The sequence below is a fragment of the Anthonomus grandis genome, chromosome 4 (genome assembly GCF_022605725.1).
Source record: "Anthonomus grandis grandis chromosome 4, icAntGran1.3, whole genome shotgun sequence".
Classification (NCBI taxonomy): domain Eukaryota; kingdom Metazoa; phylum Arthropoda; class Insecta; order Coleoptera; family Curculionidae; genus Anthonomus; species Anthonomus grandis.
Window position 1 is genome coordinate 14,908,597 of NC_065549.1, and position 22,078 is coordinate 14,930,674.

At 27.1% G+C, this 22,078-nt stretch overlaps 1 protein-coding gene across 1 annotated transcript in view; it reads left to right on the top strand.

Annotated features, from left to right (window-relative positions):
* Positions 1–22,078, top strand: part of LOC126735560 (zinc finger protein 395) — a 176,779-nt gene that overhangs the window by 106,079 nt on the left and 48,622 nt on the right. Inside the window, exon 4 of the mRNA XM_050439594.1 lies at positions 4,656–4,831. Within this exon, the coding sequence (XP_050295551.1) occupies positions 4,656–4,831 (176 nt within the window). The remainder of the gene's footprint in view (positions 1–4,655; positions 4,832–22,078) is intronic.

Genomic DNA, 22,078 nt, shown 5'->3' on the forward strand with positions numbered 1-22,078 from the left:
CTTAACTTAGTGTGACAGAGAGGAATGAGAATTCTCTATAAAATGAAAGCGTATAATGAAACAATGATATGGGAGTCTCAGGTAAAATCCGCAAGTTTCGGCAATATAACCCAATTTAATTCCTTAGAAAAAAAGGTGGCTGAGAGGGTCAGATCAAATTGTCCACTGAATAACATTTTTGATGTAATGCATATTTTCAAGCAAGGGAATTTGTCCGTAAAAGTGTTTTTATTGGATATTTATCTTGGATTTGAAAAAGAAATTTTAACAAATAGGGATCAAAATGTATAAACAAAATATAATAGGCTAAAATACTTATTAACATATACAAATTGTAATATTGGGGATTTAATGGTTTAGAAACTTATGGTAAGATTCAGAAAGGCAAGTAATTTTTATTTTTATAGTGATTTGAGAGGATGTGTTCAATAAAAACCTGAAGATTTACTTTTGGCTTATTGCCAGTGTAAGACAATTGAAACATAGTTCTTATTTAGTTAAAAATTAATTTTATATAAAGGATATTTAATAAAGTTTTTTTTTATATTAAGTTAGAAAGAAGAGAAAAGTTATAAACTCTTATTAAATTAATTCATATTATTCCCTTACATAGATTACTAAAAATGTACATACGTTATTATATCTATAAACAAAAGCCTATGCAAATTAGGTTAGTCACCTATCGAACTTATTGTTACAATAAAATTAAATTGTTCAGGTTTTATTTTAATACAAATACATAACAGAAGTTCGACGTACGGTTCGTTTGCCTTGAACGTCCATATGAATAACCCTCGAAATCTTTTGTTTTATGATTTGGCACGCACGTTATCAATATGCATATGTACATACGTGATTTTTTTTGTTAAAATATTATTGGACTCATTTATGTATCCATCATCCTGTTTACGTGCTTTCCCTTTCCAAACACAAAATCTCTTTATATTAATTTTTTTTAAATATCAATTTGGTTTACAGATCAATTATATACAGGAAGTAAGAAACTCGTAATTTCGCAACTGGATCGTAGACCAGTATGATTATTAGAGTAAATTGCTGCACATTTAAAACCCATAATATCCGCTCACGATTAAAACGTTCTTTTCGCATGCATTATATACCCGTTATCGGAAAATGTATTGAATGTAGAACTAGTCAAGAACAATAAAGTATTAAACACGTTAATCTTCATATATTATATGCATGTTTACTGTGTCACAGGTACACTTGACTTGGTTTATTTTATTTATTGTTTTGTCTAGATATATAGGTTTCGCAATTATATAATATTCAAGTGTAAGAGAATTAATAAATTTTTATTATATTGATTTTTTAAGTTTGAATCAGAAGGACATATACAGTATAATACATTAGTAAATAAAAAAGTGCTATTTGTTGGACAATTTTATTTTATCATAGACATCATATGTCCCAAAGAATAAAAATAATATGAAATTTTGATCCATTTTATTCATTAAATTCAGTGCAAGGACTATGAATCCAAAATCAGATAATATGGCAATTAGGTCTAATAATAAATCGCATATCACATATTAATCTTTGAAAAAAAATCTATCTAAATTAAAAATGTGTGTTTTTTTTAATAAATATTTGGAATTAAATTATAAAAATAACTTAAATATAATATTGAAATTGATAATCACTCAGTATGGGGTAGAAGCTGAAAAATAAATACATTTTAATAAAAATTGTTACATAAACTAGCAATATTGGTAAGAAATACTAGTATTATATGTTTTTCTATATTTTATGGTAATATTGGAAATATATATTTAGTACGAAAGTTCTAACCAATTTGGCTTTAAATTAAAAAATATGTGTATATATGGAAATTTATATTTGTGGCTTATCAGTTGGAAAATTTTCAAAAATTATAAAATAGCATATAAAAAACCATTACCAAGCCAATATCTAGTTAGAAATTTGAATATTTAATGATCGAATACTAAATAAACATTTTTTACAACATTATTGAAAAATGTCTAATATTCGACCAATAAAAAATTTAGACTTAAAAATTAAGATTTTTTCTACATTTTTTGCTCAATATATAAATATTAAATAAATATCACTAAGAAGCAAAAGCAATTAATTGACAAAGTATAAAACTAATAGGAAGGTAAATCAGCTGTTACATAATTCAAACATTTGTCCAATTAATAATTAATTACTACAGTTTTATTATAAAAATTCCAGTAAATAATTGGGTCTTTGATTTTCTAACAACAAAAAAATCAAAAGAATTCATTAATAAAAAAAGCTAATAAGACAAAGTGACCAACAGGCCATAATATGAAAAATATGGAATAATTATTGGGAAAGTACCTATATATTAAAATAAAGATTATTGTAAATGCCAATATTGACTAAAATATTTAAAATAATTGCATGGACTATCGATCCAATGATTTACTAATTAATATTATTAACAAGCCAATATTAGGTTAGAAATTCAAATATTCAATGGTGGAATGGTAAATAATGTAAATATTAATGCTAAAATATATTGTTTTATTGGTGAGCTTTTTGGTCAAAATTAAATTTTAAAAAATATATAAAAATTTAAGTTTATAGGAAAAAAAGTGTTCAGAATTGATATAAAAAGTTTTCTAGTATTTATATGATTTAAATCTTACACAAAATTATAACCATTTTTAAATAATATTAACTAAAAAGTTTGAATATTTGATCAATACAACGTATCCTTAGTCTCTTATGCAATATTTTATTGTAAAAAAAAATATTTAATTAAAACAGTCCCAATGCATTAATACATTTATAATCTCCAATACTGACCATTTTGTCCGAATTTCTACTCAATATAATAATAATAATAATAAGACATTTATTAGTCACCAAGAAATAACAGCAATTAATGACAGAGTATAAAACTAATAGGTAGGTATATCAGCTGTTGCAGAATTCAAAAATGTATACGTAGTAAGTAAATAAATATTACAGCTATATTATATAAATTGCAGTAAATATTTGAGTTGCTTTCATTATTTAATAATAATAAAAAAAATCTAAGAATGAGTTATTTGGAAAATATATAGTATTAAAATAAAATATATTAGAAAAAAGAAATATTTAAAATTATCACAATGACTATCGATCTAAAATTAATGATATGCTTTAATCACAAGTCACATATCGCATGTTAATCTTTAAAGAAATTTTATCTAAATTAAAAGTTTTTTTTATAAATATTTAGATTTATAATATAAAGATAAAAGCTTAAAGATAATATTTTAATTACTAATCAATCAGGATAAGGTAAAAGTTAGAAAAAAACATACATTTTAATAAATATTAGAACATAGATATTCGTTATAAGCAATATTGCTAATAAACGAATAATCTATAATTTGACTTTAAACTAAAAAGATTTAGGTATATAGGAAAATTTATAATTATAGCTCACTTAAAAAAAAACATTACTTAGCACGTATTAGGTTAGAAATTTAAATATTTAGAATTTGTACAAGAAGTATTTATATTAAATAAAACTTAAAAAATTATATTCAATTTAATTACTTTTAGGCAATATTCGCGAAAAAGGTCCAATATTTAACCAATAAAGCGTGCCCCTAGCCTTTTTAGCAATAATTTGTTAATACTAGAATAAAACTCTCCAAATACTTTACCCTATAATATTTATTCAAAAATATGAAAGAATTATTGGAAAAATACTCAATAAAGTAGTAAAATAAAATATATTGGAAATAAAAATACTAATAGTAAGTATTAAATATAATGATTTACCTAATATTGGCTACAGGATACTGTGGTACTAGCAATCTTTTCACAAATATTAAATATTAATATTAAGAATTGAATTATTTTGTAAAATCCTAGCCAATATTAACCTACGATCAAAATTGATATAGGAAAACAATATTCAGTAAAACCTTTAAAGATTTAAATTTATTAAAATTGTAGTCTTAAATTTATTATAATTGTAGGTTTCTTACTGGCAATATTTTAAATTAATAAATGATAACATTAATTTTACCACTTTTAGCAAACATTAGCCCAAGAATTGTTAAAAATGCCCTCCAAATCCATATTCGAATATAATAACCTAATGTTGAGTACTGGCTTATTTTCCCAAAGATATAAAATAATAAAACCTGAAAAAATTTATAAAAATTTAAATTTATGCTGAAAATTTACCTTAAAAGCAACATTGGCAAAAAACTAGGACGGCAAAATTTTAATTTTATGAAATTAAAGTTTAATTTATTCAGTTTTTTATTAATGTTACTTATCCTGGTTTTAGCGAACAAAAAATAAAGATATTAACATATGCAGTAATTCTTCTTTTTTGTTATTAGAGTGAAACTTTTATTATTAAAATAAGGGCGGCAAGTTGTAAATTACTTAAGTGCGATGAAACTTTACATCCGCCACTTTACATGAGTAATGACAATATTGAAAAAGATCTATAAATATTTATTTTTATCGAAAATATAGGCACAATACTATTAAAATTCAGTTGTTTTGTACTGCTATAGGAGGAAGTCGTAATTAATTACATATTTGGGGAATTACTTTTTTAATTATAATAGTAATAATAATGTAAAATACTAATATAATAAAGAAAAAAAAATCCATTTTTATTTTTGTTGCAGCCTTGTCGTATTACGGTACTTCCCCGGGAAGCAGCTCTAGCAGTTCAGCCTCTTTCCGCTCTACTCCCTCACCCCCACCTCCAAGTAACTCACCTATCAACTCCTTAGGAAGTTCCGGGTCCGATGAAGGTATCGTTATGGATTACATGTTAGAAGATCAACCCAGAAAGAAGAAGGTAAGAAGAATTGAATTTTAGATTCTTATTTTACGTCGAAAAATTGGATTTTTCCGCACAAAAAATGCATCGATGAATAATAATATTGTTTACTATGAGCGAGTAAAATGTGTAACGTTACGGAGGCCAAAATCGTTTTTTAATGGTATTTATTGAGGTCTTGTTGGGCGTTTTATTGTTTGGGAGGTAGCGGTGCCAAAAAGTGGATTGACCTCTTAATATATCCGTATTTTAAAAATACTTTTTATATATAATAAATTTCAAGAAAAAAAGTCTTTTCTCATACGATAAATCATTTCCTACAATCCATTAATCATTATCAACCACTGAATTTTTATTTTCATTTAAACAATTTACGTAAGAACCACACAAGGTCAAGTTTTATTAGCGATAATAACCGAAAATTGATAAGAAAAGCAAGGTTGCAATTGTCGTTTCTATAATGTGCAAGTTTTTTTTGTTGGAATTGTTTGATGCAATTGACACGCAAGCGTTTTGACGTAAACTAAAAAAGATTTTATATTTGTACACTTATCTTGATCATGAAAAATTTTTGAAATATTATGTATATCAGTATACGCGCTTGTTTAATGTAATTTTAAATAAACCGAAAACACGGGTAACGATTTTAAATTAAGAGCACCTGATGTAGCTTCCTGCATCTTTGTTCCTTTTACGTCCATCATTATCCGATTAACTTGTCTTCGCATAATTGCTAACAAATCTTTAAAAGCATTGACGGGCAAATACCGTTAATCGTATCCACTGGTAATTTAGATTTTTTTCAGAAATTAATGTTCGTTTTGGTTCATAAAATTGTAATAAGTGAGTAAGTTTTATTCACTCTTCATTAGCTTTGGTTTATTATTAAAACCAGAGGGAATCTAGGCCACTAAATCCGCATAGAAGCTGTATTGCATTATTTTTATGCAATATTTGACTATAAAAAATAAGAATTAATGTTAAATTAAATTGGTCCGATGAATATATTTATTAAAGTGCCATAAAATAACCAAAAAAAAACAGCCATATTGTTCGTATTTAAAGCATGTTTAACTAATCAAAAAAACAATAGAAAATAAAGAAATGAAGTTATTTCAAGTTTTATTTGGGATTAATTATAAAGCATATCATAGACTAAAATATGACCTATTTTTTGATTAACCTTTTTTACTTTAGTAGTATCAAAAACAAGTTATGAGCCAATTATAAGCAAATAGTATATTATTTTAGCAAGAGTGACCGAAAAATCAAAATATGACCAAAATAATAATAATTTTATTATATCTGGTCACAAGAGCCAATATTTTTATATTTAACGTCTTAATTTAATGGTCAAAAATAAACAGAGTTAATATTTGACTTTAATTGTCACATGTAAGGGCATGTATTTTTATAGTGACATTTTGATTTTAATGATTTATTGTGACATATAATGGCAAATATTTTTATGGTTATATTTTAACTTTAATGACCAAAAACCCTATTTATTACCCAAGCAAATTTATTGATGGGATGCGAGCATTCTCCCATGTCATATATTCGGAAATATACGTTTTAAAATTTCTCTATTTAATGGACAGTGTTTCAAATTTGTATGATTAAAATTTGGTTTTTATTTTATTTTAAGATATAATTTAAAATATTTCAATTTGTCCACATGGCTTCTTCATAGTTAGAATTTTACTTAATTGACTCGAAAAAAAAATTAATGTGAATATGATTAGTTAGATTCGAGATTTTTTTTTCTTTTAAAATTTATAGAGAACGCAATTATTGGGGTTATATGGCTGGTCATATTAAAGTTTTATGCTGGTAATAAGTTTTCTATTAAAATATTTTTTTATGGTTATATTTTAGCTTATGTAACCAAAAAAATTAATTATGGTAGAATTTAATGAATTTTTTTAGTCAAAATTTAGCTTCAATTGTAAAATCTCCTCTTTCATGTCATTGGTTATACCTGGACTTTATTTTAAGTTAGAAAAGAAACAAAAATAAAGAAAAAGAAATTTGACTCTATATTTCGAGAATAATGGTTTTTCTTTGGTCATTAATGTAGTTTAGCTGAATGTTTTACCTGCATTTTGATCAAAATATTACTTACCAAATATGACCTTAAGGCATCAAAAAAAACCAATTTAACATAAATATTTAAAACAAGTAGTCCCAAAGTAACAATGAAATATTGTCCACTATTAGATCACAAAAAATTAGCTTTCTTGACCAACAATTCCAACCATAGATTTTTGGTCAAATATCAGTTTTTTTGACCTAAATATCACTCCTTTTATTGCTTTTGACTTTCTTAATGCATACTAAAATATGATAATACACACTACTTTTAATTCACTTAACATTCTTTATTTCATTTAAACCAATTTGCATAGCTTAAGGATGGTATATACAATGGCTGTCCATGTCATGTCTATAAGCTTATGTCATTTATAATATCTGTGTCGCAGCTAGAAAACATACACTATCGGAACTTTAGGTCTTATTATTGTTTTTGTAATTCTATAAATAATACGTTTGACTAATATATAAAAAAATAGCATACGAACTTAATGAAGTGTCTCAAGTCATCATTCATAAGTATCAATTCGAAGATGCAAAGTTGACCCTAAATATCATTTTACTAAATACCAAATAATGAATAAATTGACTTAGTAAAATGGTATTTATTAATAAAAAGAAAAGAAAAAAAATAAATTTTCTTTGTTCCTCTTCATAACTCTTCTTGTTCTCTCATTGCACTTGTTTTTCAGCAATATATAGAAGAAATTAAAAGAAGGAAAACAAAGTCTAACCAAAGTTTTTGAGGCAATTGAGCCTTATGAGCTGCCGTTGCAATTTAGAAATATATGCTAATAAAAATACTAATCTCATCTTTCTAAAGTAAATACACTTTTGTAATAGTATTTTGCATAGATATAATTTTTATAATAAACTTTAAATAATCGTTAAGTGACTTAAAATAGCACCAATAAAAAATCTGGAAGTGTATGAAACTTTAAAACCTCGAGGCTCTGCAATATGTTAAACTAGTCAATTAATCATTTTCTAGGACAATTTGAGTGAATCACACCCACCTTTGTCCTTGCGAATCGGTTTACTCTTATAATGGGATTACTTAATATACACATTGAGAATGAGTTTAGAGATAAAGTGTCAAGGTGTTGAATCCCAATAAAGTAACTTATTTAATGTGACCTACAGGAATATATTGTATAAGTTTATTTAGGATAATTGCAAGATCCTATAAGATTTATTACATCTTGGCATGTTGAGAGTCTATATAATAAGTTTGGTTTTTTTTTGTTTTATTGTTTGCGTTTATTCCTTTAACACTTTTCCAATCGGTGATACTAGCACCAAGAAAAGTATAAATCAAGATTAAGTTGCTAACAGTAGACGAATAAAAAATGTAAAAATATGACAAAGTCTAACTTTTACCATTTCTGCATTGTGCCACTAATTTTCCTTGTTTGTTGCTTCCCCCTTACATTATTACCTAGTAAAACTTTTATGTTATTAACTATTTAACGTTAACAACTTTCATAGGATTGTTAGGCATAACTTAAGTATATACGATATGTCTTTGTTATTATGATGACAGTTATAGGAAAATTATTATAAAAGCATTGTACATTTTTAAAATGAAAATGTAGGTACCAAATCGAACTGAAAATTTGATGAAAATATACATGTTGGAATAATTGTTTATTAATGCTTATTTTCAAGTTGTTTTTAGCTTTAAAATTACAATGACCTAATATTTTAAATTCTCATAGTAAAACGTTTATCTCGCTTCACTAATTAACAACGTTACTGCAAAAATTTGACTTTGTTTTGTTTTCTATAAAAAACTCGCTTAAATGCATTCCAAAACAGCATTTTAAATAATATTTCTGTATCTATTAATGGCTTACCACATAATCGAGGGTATATGCTTTGCAAGTGACACCACTCTTCTTGGACATGGAGTATGGTGAACATATTGTTGGAGGATTTGTTGAATGTTAAGGGTTAATGTGATAAAAATTTTGTATTGTTTAAAGTAACTAAAATTTAAGGTTTAGAGACTAATCAATAGGTTAGGGTTTGGCAAACATATTGAGTTTATTTCAAATTTGCATTGCAGTGGTTAAGGATCATATTTTCGTTCATTGAAGATATAAAGTGTGCTTTAAAGAAATTTATAATGCCTGTTTATTTTGCAAAAAAAGGTCCCTAAGATACTTGTGTAGATATAGCACAATATATGCAAACCTCATTTTAAATACCAACAATTTTTTTTAACACTCTGCCCTATACCTAAAAAGTATGTATGTCTCACTAATTTATAGATAAAAGTTTTTGCAAAATATTTAAGTTTTAATATTTTTAGGCTAAATGTAATTTTTTTCACCTTAGCTTTAAAATATTTTATCATTGACAAAAACGAAATAATAAACTTGATTTTTATTATAAATAGGCATAAATTGATGCCTTTAAGTTCAATTATTGTGTTACCCTAGTAGTCCATGACAAGACAGTAATTTTACCTCATTAATAATTTTATCATTATTTTAGCTTAATATTTTTATATAAGTGATATTATTCCAAGCATCGAATCTCGGTGCGTCAATGTGCATTTTCAAAGAAAACCTAAAAATATTTTATTTTATAGAAACTATAAATTATTGTACTCAAATGCAGAGATAATAAATATTAGAGAAGAGAGAATAAACTTTAGTTAAAAAATGAAAAACATTGAACTTAGTCATGTTGATTACAAGGACCTATGGATAATAATGAACAACGTAATAATAATGATAATATTATGAGAGCCACAATAAAAACTGTTGGTTTCTATTTTACTGTGCAAATTTAAGTAGAGCAGAAGCATTAAGCATTACGTTTGGCTTAATAAATTTTAGTTGGTATTTTGTAGTATGTAATTTAAATCAACTCTAGAGAGTTCTTTTTGAAGTAATGGCATAAACCAAACCAAAACTAATTTTTTTATATATTTTCTTGTAAACATTTTATTACTTTAAAATTTGCATTCGTAAAATCTGAACTAGCCGCTGTGTTAAGGAAAACAGCAAGTGACGATAAACGATACTTTACATGTGGACATAAAGCGTAAACACTTGGTTATCGTGGTCCTTTTACACTCACAATTCACGTATTTTATTTAAATCGATAGGATCATTTGTTGTTCAAACTTCACGATGCATGTACGATCAAAAAACGATTCATCCAAGGATTATTGGTACATAGTACCTTAATAAACCAGTAGATCTCTAAGGACACTAAACATAACTTACTTAAGTTTTTGGTTTGAAATAACTCCACGAGCACTCAAAGAGTTCTTTATTAGAATTGAGCTAAAATTTAAAATATATGAGTACATTTATTAGGGTGGTATTTAAAATAAAGTAACGGAATGATCATCATTATGAAACATCTAAATGACATAAACCATAAAAAATGAATAAGTAACATACTTACTAATTATTAAAAAGCGACTTGCGGAACCACCTAGGTAGTTTCTGTGCAATATTCCAGAAGCCGCACGCGCGCACAGAAATTAGAATTTCAAAAGCAATTTAAATCATTTCTATGTATCTAAAATTTAAAACGACTGATGCTAAAGTTAGGATTATTTAAGTAGATGAAACTGCGAGAACTGACCAATACAAAAAACATATTTGCGCTGGTCAAACAAACATTTTACTTTTCAAAATTTACGATTTGTATAATAAAGGGTATTTTGTTTTACGTGAGACTTTTGATCACCCCCGTCTAGCTTACGTAAGATTAATTTGTATTCTATATAAATTTGTTTTTCCCTTAAGCGACTGACGTAATTTATAGACAGCAACTTATTTTCAGTATTTGTCAATATATTAAGTTTATCCACCTAGATTAGTTTTAATAAAGCTTAATTTAAACAACCACAAATTAAAGCTCATTTTCTATGTTCTGTTTACGCTCCAAAAAATAACAATGACTCTTTAAATCTGTTGGTAAAACGTTTATCTCGGTTAAGCGTTCTTGTAATAACCACTAAAATTAACATCATCCACAAAGCAATGCTCCCAACCATGCATGTATTTCCTTAAAATAATATGCCAGTTCAAGAAACCAGCTTACTACTAGCTGCTATTTATAAAATAACAGAGTACCCGAAGGACGGTTGTTGACTGTTCAGCGGCGAAGGTATTGAACTTTATTCCGATTCCTTCGTGTCTTATTTTTACTATAAAGTCAAATAAACCGAGTTGAATTGAAATTTGTATGCTTCTTGTTAGTTGGTAGTGCGAACAGGTCAATTAACGTTCGAGTAAGTAATTAGGTTGAAAATCAACTGCGCAGCAGGAATACTGTTTATATACAATATTTCCAGTGTTGTGCGTAATATGGGAATAGCTGATATTTAGTTTGCATAAATGTAAATCCTTTGATTAAATATTAAAACTGAGTTTAATTAAACTTGATAAATGATGATTTTAAAGGTAGTAGGTTGATTAAGACTAGTGCCGTAATAAATCCATTAAAATGTATAATAAACTACAATATTTTATAATTTTTGTGTCCTTTTATAACAAGACAGAGAAAGAAAGAACAAGAAAAGACTTTAGGCATTTAGGAATAAAAAATTTAGTTATATTTATAGAGTATATTATATTTAATTTTATAGGAAATGCATATCTAGCTACACAATCGCAATAAAATGAAATGCGAAACGATAAAAAAATAAATCAGGATTTTAACGGTCGGATTAAATTAACAAACCCGGTTAAGCAACACAATGTTGTGTTTACAACGAATTAAGCCGCTTGTTGCTCAATAAAAACACTTTCTCTTTATCAGGAAGAAATCGGCATTATTATAAAATTTCCTGGCCTGCAATTGGGTAAAATAGAAATTTTTATCAAGCATCGTTTTGTACGTTCAAGCTTTCTATTAAATGTAACAAAAACTGAAGACGTTTTATTGGCATTAGTTAAACTAAATTTATTTAAGAAATAATTTTTTTAATGTTCGATTAATTGCACAATTTAAATTATTGCACTTTTTACCTTATAAATTTTACTATTTGTCTCAAAATGATTTCAACAGATTTAACTTGCAGTTTAGAGGCCAAAATGCACATAATGTTTATTGTTTTGTATAATAATGTTATCTAGAATGCTTCTAATAGCTCTAGTATTTCTAATAAATAAATCGTATTCTGAGAGTGATTTTCTAAGAATTCTTAAAAGTGCTTTGCTTAAGCCTCTGCATAAAGGTAAATTAGAAATGGATGTTACAAACTATCTGCTTGGTAAGTACAGTAGATAAAATATCTGAAAAGTCTATAAAAAGACGATTAGTAAAATTCCTGGCAAGAATAAGATAATGTCGGAAAAACAATATGGCTTTAAAAAAGAAATATCAATGACGGATGCTTTGACCGGTTTAACAATGACCCACTTGACAGAGGTGAAAAAAAATTGTGCATATTTTTTGACCTAGCCAAGGCATTTGATATCGTTGACGATATATCCATACGATCCAATATTCTGGTGAACATCTTCAAAATAAAGGGAATCAGGGGGATTGTGTTAGTACTACTTTAAAGTAATTTGTCTGATAGGCAGAATCTGATTTGATCAAAACGTTCAAATGGTTTAAGAGTCAAAAACTAACAATCTTTTTTGAGGAAACGCACTTACCCTATGCTATTTGAATGTTATATCGATGCAATGCCTATTTTTCACGTTTTAAGTATTTCTCCTCCAAATAAATAAATGCAAATTAAATCTTCTAGAAAAATCAAATATTCAGGTTTTGTTCTTTTAACTTTAGATAGTTTTTAAACCAATGTTTCGCAATTTTAGACGTGGCTCCTATACTGATCAATCCTTTACCTTCTTGGTTTCTGAGAATATATATTCGACCGATGTTGGCTAGCAGATAGAGTGCGTCATTAAATTATCATTTGCGTATTTAGTTTTCTTATTTTTGATTGGGTTCATCTAATGATGCCTGCGCTATACTGAATTACTAGGACTGCTAATGATAATTTTTCTAATGATATTACTTGTTTTTGGCGTTTAGGTTTATCTCAAGCATCTCTCTTGTTTTATGAAAGTATTCTCTTCTTATTCTGGTCTTCATTCGTTTATGTTGTATTAATATTCCTTTATCCCAAATTATTTATTAACGTCAATTGGGTCTAAGGAATGGATCGATGTTGTATTGTTAATCACAGTGTTCTTCTTGGCTTGTTCTTCTTTTGATAAATGAGGCAGCAATAGCAGAAAATATAGATGGAGTCATAAAAATTATATAATATAAGAACTCAAAAGGTTTTAATCATCTTCCATAAGAAGATTCCTTAAGATAATATCTGCTTAGTTAGAGGTTTCGATTAATGCTATTATTTATTTATAAAAATTTTATTGTTTTTTTTTAATTAGTGAAGAACTAACAGGCAATGTTACAACATAATTTAAAAATGACCAGAAATGCCGTGGACGTAATCCATTCAGATGCTGTAGCCTATTTTCCAAGCTATTGTTACAACAAAAACCTTTTAAAAAGTCAACCACTTCAAGCGCCTACAACTTAACCAGATAAAAAACATACACAGAAAATATTAACGATTCAAACAACTGAACCTTCCAGTTCTTGGTAATAAATCGAAAACGGTATATATCGACCTTAATTATCAACTCGACTGCACTAATGCATATTAATTTAAAAAGAAAAACCCGAACCAATGCGGTAACACCTGCTATTGACCCTATTATTTACAGTAATAAAACGCACTATAAAAATTGATAAAATCTCAAGCGCGATGCATTATAAAAGCAGTCAGATATTGTTCGTAGGTGTGCCTGCGTGAAGCCGGGTATATGCAGGAAGTGGAAAATGTTCATCTACGCAGTTCGGCATGTCTGTTTGAACTTGGCCCTAATTTCCACTTTTGTATTGCAACACCTTTATAACACTACCGTAAAGGAAGTGGATATACGTGCAGTATGGCGTCATTATGTGCAAAGAGATACACCTTAATTTTATGAAGGACAATGTCACAGTCCTGGTTTTATATTAGTTTTTTTTTTTAAATATGAGAGGTCAATTATGTAATAGTAAGTGAAGAGGAAGGATATAAATTCATTGGTATCATTGCTTAAGCATAAAGTATAGAAACTCCTGAAAACATTTTTTTTTCTTATTTATTATATATTATTTTACCATTAGATGACGTCAGCCTAGGCCAAGTTATGGAAAAGTAAATATGGAAAAGTAATCAAATTATTTCTTTTTGTTTAAGTACAATGGGAACGTACTAAAATTTTACAATTTTATTTGGATCTGGTGTACCGCTTTTCAGGAAATAAATTATACATTAAAAAAAGACTTAGAAACAAGCTTTTTTATACACTCAGTATATTCTTAAAATAAACTATTGGATATTTTAAGATGGCCATCCGCCATTAAGAATGATTCTAAATTTGTATTATTGATTTTTTTTATATTTCGAAATATTAAGTCATATTCTATATGACTTAATATTTCGTATAGTATATAAGATAGTTATTTTGAACATCCATAACTTTATTCAAGTAAATTAAAATATTAAAATAATGACATAGACGTAACAAAATGTTCTAAATTTTCGAGATATTATATCGATATTTCAACATTCTAATATTTAATTGAATGAATAATATCGGAAAATATTTTGGAAAAACAAATTGAAGTGGTAAGGTTAAATTATGTAGGAAATTTTATTATTTTTCCGTAATCTCTAGATAATAATTTAAAATTTTAAGAAAATAACTTAAAACTACAAAACTTTGTAAAAATAATTATAAATATATAAATCCATTATTATTAAAATCGACATTTTGAGGTAAAACTCCGAGGTTGCAACACGAGATTTTTAAATTTAGAATTTCATAAGGAAAGATATAAAAGTTTTGGTATATTGACAAACATTTCCAAAAAAAATTATTCAAAATTTTGAAATTATATCCTAAAAACAAGATATTTAAAAAAAAAACATTACCAGTTTAAATCTTTATCTTTAGAACTAATATTTCATGATTTTTCATGAAACATGATTTTTCTTATCTTCAACATTTTGAAATCTTAAGATAACACTATAAAATTTTATATAAGTAGATGAAAATTTTAGTAATTATAAGTAAAAGTTACAAATGATTTATTTTAGCAATGCAAATATTTAATGTTTAATAAAAATAATTTAAAGCTCATGTTTTAATATTTTGAATTATGAAAAAAAAATAAAATTTTAAGATACTAGAAATTTTGACAAAAAATAATTTTTTTCAAATATGTATAATTTTATTTTTACTAGTAAATATTTGAAAAATCTCAATATCCAACACAAAAATTAATTCATGAAAAAATTTAATATATAGAAATGTAGAAATAATAGTTGAACATTATACATATTGTTGTTTATTATTTAATTTAAATGAAAGAAATTGAATATACAAAGAATCCACAAAAGGTAAAACCTTGTCAGTGGTTAAAAATTAAATTAAAACTATAATATTTTAAAACGTAATCTAACTAACGCAGTAATAGCCAAGCAGCTAAAACTTACACTGAAAAATAGACCTATAAATAATAAATATAAGCAAAAATAAAGCCAAATAGATTTTTCAAAGCAAAACTTATAATTATATTACAAATAAAAACAATAAAAACTTATTAAAAAAGGGACCTACAGAACAAAAGTTAAAAATGTAATGTTAGAAAATAAATCCGTAATATCTAAGAGTAATATTAATTTATCTAATTTGTCTACCTGAGCGTGATGAAATTGATAAAGTTCTACTGAAATAGTTTTGTCACATTGCGAGTTAAAAGTCCAATGTGTAGTCAAAATAGGAAAATAGTTAAAATAGGATAATTGAAAAAGACAATTTCCAATGTATGGCTTAAACTTAAAGCATATTTACTAATTTTTGGATTCTTAATAAATATCCATTCATTTACTTCATTTTTAAATAGGTGTATTGCACTTATGTTGGATTTTAATAAGAAATAATGCTAAGTAAATCTCGCCTTTTAAATTGTCAAATAATAACAAATTGAAAAAATAACTGCCTAAGGTCTGACATACCACTCTCTTGATAAAGAGCATTAGAAAAAAAACTTTTTATTAAAATAAAATATAAGTTATCCTTAACAACGACTTCTGAACTATTTCTAATAGTCTTATATAAGGTTTCAAAGCACCACCCCATACTAAAATCCCATTAGTAGGTGTCTCTGTACTAGTACAATAAATAATTTTAAATATAAATATCAACGTATTTTTTAATTCTTTAAACTTAGAGCCAATAAATTATTTTAACTTACTAATTCCATGTGCAATATGGTTATTCCATTTTAAATACATAATTATGGTGTACAAACATAAACCAGAGCAACGACGATCTTGACTATATTAGTAGAGATGAAGAAAAAGAAGAACATAACTTAAGTAAATTTAGAACAAAGCAAGTTAAGCAGATTAAGCAACATCTGAAACAAAAAATGAGAGATGCTCGAGTTAGGACAAAGAAGTCTAAACCCCTACGCTTGCAACAGAGATCGAAAAAGAGACAATAAACAGAACTCAGACGTAGTTGAAATATGCAAATCTAAAGACAGAACCAGTATAACACTGTAGCAAATCACTTTTACTAAAACATTTGCAAACACTACAACATAGATGTGAACGAAAAATGGTACCAGCACAACCCAGAATCTCTAGTCGACACTGCCGAAGTTACTATCATATAGGATACCCAGATAGAACAATCGCATCAAACAAACCAGATCTAGTGATTAAGGGCCCGAAATAATACCTCTTGATCGGTGTAGCGATTCCATGCGACTACAAAATAACGCAGAAAGAAGCAGAAAAACAAATAGAAATACAGAGGATGTGCAATGGGTACCAAAAACCCTAATGTCATCGGTGAAACTAGTCTTACCTCTAAGTGAACTTACTAGTTCTGATGCACAGAGAATAGCATCACCACAACAAGAGTTAATATGAATAATAGTTATATTAATAATAATCAGGTTACAATCATAAGATATAAATAATAGGTAAAGCTGAGGTGTAGCAAAAGTCCAAACTTGTAAAATCAAATTGATAAATCAGTAACATCTAAACTTAAATCTCTTAATTTTAATATTTAAGTTACTAGTAATATAAGGTTTGATATATCTCAACTACTTATTACTCAAATCCATATTTTTCTGATGACTACTGACCAATTTCCAGGACGTGGTAGTAAGTTTAATCAGGTGTTGGGGGTTTGGTAACAATCAGCCAGCGTTTGTAGCCATAGATTCAATCACTGGTAATTTTTCCTTGTATCTCAGATCTTTTTTAGTACAATGCTAGCAGTGAAACCATGTAAGGTTGTCCAACATATCAGGCTTGAATATGATTTATGCTCTCAGAGGAATTGCTAGTATCTGAATCTTGACTTTTTTGATGAAATAAAGTAAGTTTCAACGGTATCAGTCTTAAAATATTTTAAAGAAATTTTTTGTCTGGTTGTGGTCTTTTAGATATTTTTAAACCTGGTCTATAAGTGTGTTAACTCCAGCGATATAGCTTAATTTTATATTCGCCACTATTCGGATTCTCGTCTTTCTCTCTCTACTATTACACCTAGTATTCAGAAGGTAGAGCTAATTTATTCTAATATGGAGGAAATTTTTTTCGAACCTTTTACTGCAATTCCAAGCGAATTGAAATGAATCAACAATCTGCATCTTACTTCATTTCTTATTTCAAAACATACCTTTTATGGTGAGCTTTTATCATTATTAGCAGAATTATTAATAATTGGAGCTTCACTTAAATACTTTTGTTCTTTGAAGCACATGAATAAGCTCAATTTATCTAATGAGCTATGTCAGTGTTTTAAACCCTGGTAGTTAGTAGGACCTGCTTTCAGAATTATTGTTTGATCACGATATTTTTAATAAATATAATTTATACTGAATGTACTACTGTCTTTTTTACTAGAACATCCATTGGAGAGAGAAAGAGACTCTTAGATGTAGTACTATATCTAGGAATAATCTTTAGTAAAATTGTACGTAGGGACGAATTTACATAAAAAATATAGATGCATGTTTACTAAATGACAATAATTTAACTTCCATATGACCTAAGCAAAGGCAAGACCTCCAAAAATTGAGTAATTTTGCTTGGAACATCATTGAATAAAAAAAAGCTCCTGCTAGCATATAAATTTAAAAACCTGAATAGATTTGCTTATATATAGGTTTAAATAATGTTTAAACTTTATAAGATTACGAAGCAGCGAATGTGGCCTAAGTAAATCAATCTCGGTAAGAATACCAACTTCTTTATCTGAAAAACAATACCAATTTTAATCAAAATATGAGCTTGCAAAATGCTCAAACAAATAACGCTCAAGTATCACTCTGCCTATGCTGATGGTGCGTTTTCAATTTTGGACCTCGCGTAATAAAAACCGTATTGGGCCCCGGCGAAATTTTGGCGAACGTTAACCTCGAGTGCGGTAAACCTGTAAAACCGTATTCGCAACCTTGTGTTCAATCGCGAAATGACGCGTTTTTTAACGGTGCGAGTAACGAACTTCGTAAATTTTGATTAGGTGCGATGATTGTTCAGATTTTTAATTTTTCTGCTTCTTCGAGTTACGTAACCGTCAGATCTTATGTAATTTATACTGCTGCGAATATGAAAAGTCGTTTTTATTTGGAATATACGTTTCAACTGATTTCTAGCGAAAAATAAAAGATGAAAACAGAAACGACTATCAGCGAGTACCCTTGGCCAGTGCAACCTACTCCTCCAGGTCATCAAACCCTGATGGGATGAATCTACCAGCCAACGACCAACGACCTTCACTTGTTTCGTTATTCCAGTGGTTCGGTGGAAGAACTCTTCTTTTGTATCTACTTCTTTTCGTGTTTTTGGCTGACTAGGGTAATGACCAGACATAAAAGTTTCACGGGGGATACCAGAATTTATTTTAAATATTTGTTAGCATTGGTTTATGTAATACCAGTAAACCTAACGTAACGTTTTCTGCACTGCAATTTAGCACCTGCAATCTAATAATTCACTGTAATTTGGCGAGATATTGAAAGCTATTTGGTAATAATTAAGGTGGTAGCTCTACGAAATTATACTTTTTGTTGGACTTTGAAAAACGCCATCATAGCATTACTTATTTGAGTCTATTATTATCATAGGTATTACTTATTTTTTAATCAGAAATTTATAAAGCTTTAGAATACAAATAGAAAATGGCTTTGTAGTAATATTTAAATTAAAGGCTAAAAGTGAGTGAGAGCCAATATTTCACTACTATACAGGATGTTACAAATTCGGATCTCACTATTTTTATCTGTGTATTTTAAACTATTGAAAAATGTTTAAATTGGAACAAAGTTGTGCAATTTTATAAGCATTAATATCGGGTTCAAAGAAAGTCAAAATTCGAGAAAATTTCAAAAAAACTCATTTCGTATTTTGGCTATGATCTTATTTAATTATTTTATTTTCATATAATTTACTTCTTCAATTCTGTTTTTTTATGTAGTTTATTAACATACATACGTAGCACCTTTGACCGACATGGGAATATAGGTGTAACAAAATATTGAATATTTCAGATTGTAATTAATTTATCTACCTCATTTCTTTTTTATCTTATTTATATTTATTTTTTCTGTATACATACGTACAATAATATACTTAGGTCCGTTATAATTACGTACAAAAATAACCATTTTAGTAAGATCCTTAGTGATACCTTAGGGCTTAGACAGAGGCGCGGATATAGGTTGTTATAGTTTTAATTGAGCATAAAATTTTTATTTATTATCCAAATATTTTCGCATAATTTAATGAAGCCAAAATAAAGTTAATTGTAATAGTAACAAATTACGAAAAATTAAAATTAGTATAAATATAAGACAAGGCTTTAGGCTTATAAGGTAAAGAAAAATCATCTCTAATTTTATTGGTTTTAATTATGAAATTTTAATTAATTTAACAAATACCCATATTTATTGCAAATATATTTAAATTATTATGAGTATAGAATTCAAATATTATTATATAACATCTTTTGTTTTAAAATATTTACTAAGTAGTGAGATGAAAATTTATATTAAACTGGACTAAGTTGATGGTATTGGTACCTTGATTTTCCATTGAAAAGTTTTGCTGATATCTGGGTCATTTGGTTTGCCTTGACCAATGTTGATCTGATAATTTCAAACAAATTTTAGTATGTTCTGCAATATTTGTTGCATTTTAGTCAAATTGTTTACAATTTTGCTTGGAATAATCAATTAGTTTATTAATGACATTAAAGTTAAAATTGTATCAGTCTTAATTCTAATAAATCGCAGGCATTTGACATTTTTGAGATTTTTTTTTTAATTTTAAGCATTTTAAATAAAATTATGCATCAACTGCCGGGCATAATCAATTATTTAATTTTTAATTAACCTTTAAGTTAAATTTATTTCATAAATACAGGCAGTGAATTAAGATTAAGCCTCAACTGCCTGGTATAATTAATTAACTAATTTTTAATTAAAGTTAAGGTTAAAATATATTTTACAATGACAAGAATTTGGCTTTTTAAGATTTCTTAAATTTTAAGCATTTTAATTAAAATTATGTCTCAACTGCTGGGAATAATCAATTAATTAATTTTTAATTGACCTTTAAAATAAATTTATTTCACAATTCCAGGCAGTTTTTTAAGATTAAGCCTCAACTGCCTGGTATAATTGATTAACTCAATTTTAGATAACGTTTAAGTTAAAACGTATTTTAAAATGCCAGGCATTTGGCTTTTGCAGATTTTTTAAATTTTAAGCATTTTAATTTAAATTATGCCTCAACTGCCGGTAAAAATAAATTAATTAATTTTTAATTGACATTTAAATTAAATTTATTTCACAACTCCAGGCAGTTGATTAAAATTAACCGTCAACTGCCTGGTAAAATTAATTCATTAATTTTTAATTAACGTTTAAGTTAAAATGTATTTTACAATGCCAGACAATTGACTTTTTTGAGTTTTTTTCAAATTTTAAGCATTTTAATAAAAATTATGCCTTAACTGCCGGGAGTAATCAATTAATTAATTTTAAATTGAATTTTAAATTAATTTTTCATAATTTCAGGTAGTAAATTAGGATTAAGCCTTAACTGCCTGGTATAATTAATTAACTAATTTTTAATTAGAGTTTAAGTTAAAATATATTTTACAATGCGAGGAATTTGTTTTTTTTTTTTTTTTAAATTTCAAGTATTTTAATTAAAATTATGCCTCAACTGCCCGAAATAATCAATTAATTAATTTTTAATTAACGTTTAAATTAAATTTATCTTACAATTTCAGGAAGATGGCTTTTTTAAGATTTTATAAATTTCAAGCATTTTAATTAAAATTATGCTCTAAGTGCCTGAAATAATTAGCTTACAAGGTTGACCTTTGAATATACATGGTAAAATTTAGGGAGATTTGAAGAAACAATTTTGGCAGATTTGAATTTTGCTTTATGCGAATTCTTAAATGAAAACCATATCACGGTCTGATTTTCTTGGGAGTGTACCTTATAGTCTTGCCTAAGGCAGATATAAAGAAACAGACTACAGAATTTTTAAGACTTCCTGTTTTTTTTATGATAATAATTTCAAAAAGGCCACAATCCAACTTAGGTAAGTTCGTATATGCCTAACTAATTTGTGTAACTTTTCTTGTAATTCATTTAATATTTTCATATAGTTTATGAAGACCTCCAATTCTTTTAAGTGTAAAAAATAATATTGCTCACCTGAACCTGAACCTGTAAGTATCATTTGCATCTTCTCATCTATTTGTTCAATTGTTGCTTCATACACTTTCTCATTGCATGTAATTTTTATCATTCATATGCCCATATCCAAAGTTCATATATCCAAGCCCATGGTGTGTGCTTGATAGAGTCCAGCCATTAAGCAAACTTAAGCTGCTACTGTCTAGTTGTTAACCAGGCCAAGAACAAAGCATGTAGCATAATTATCACAAGTAATATAATCATTTTATAGGTGCAAAACAAAGGCTACACACATAAATTCCAAAATTTTGTCGTAAAGAAATGCCAAAATTTGTCGTTTCGCTTTTTGGGTATGATCCTATTTAACATTTTATTTTAACGTAT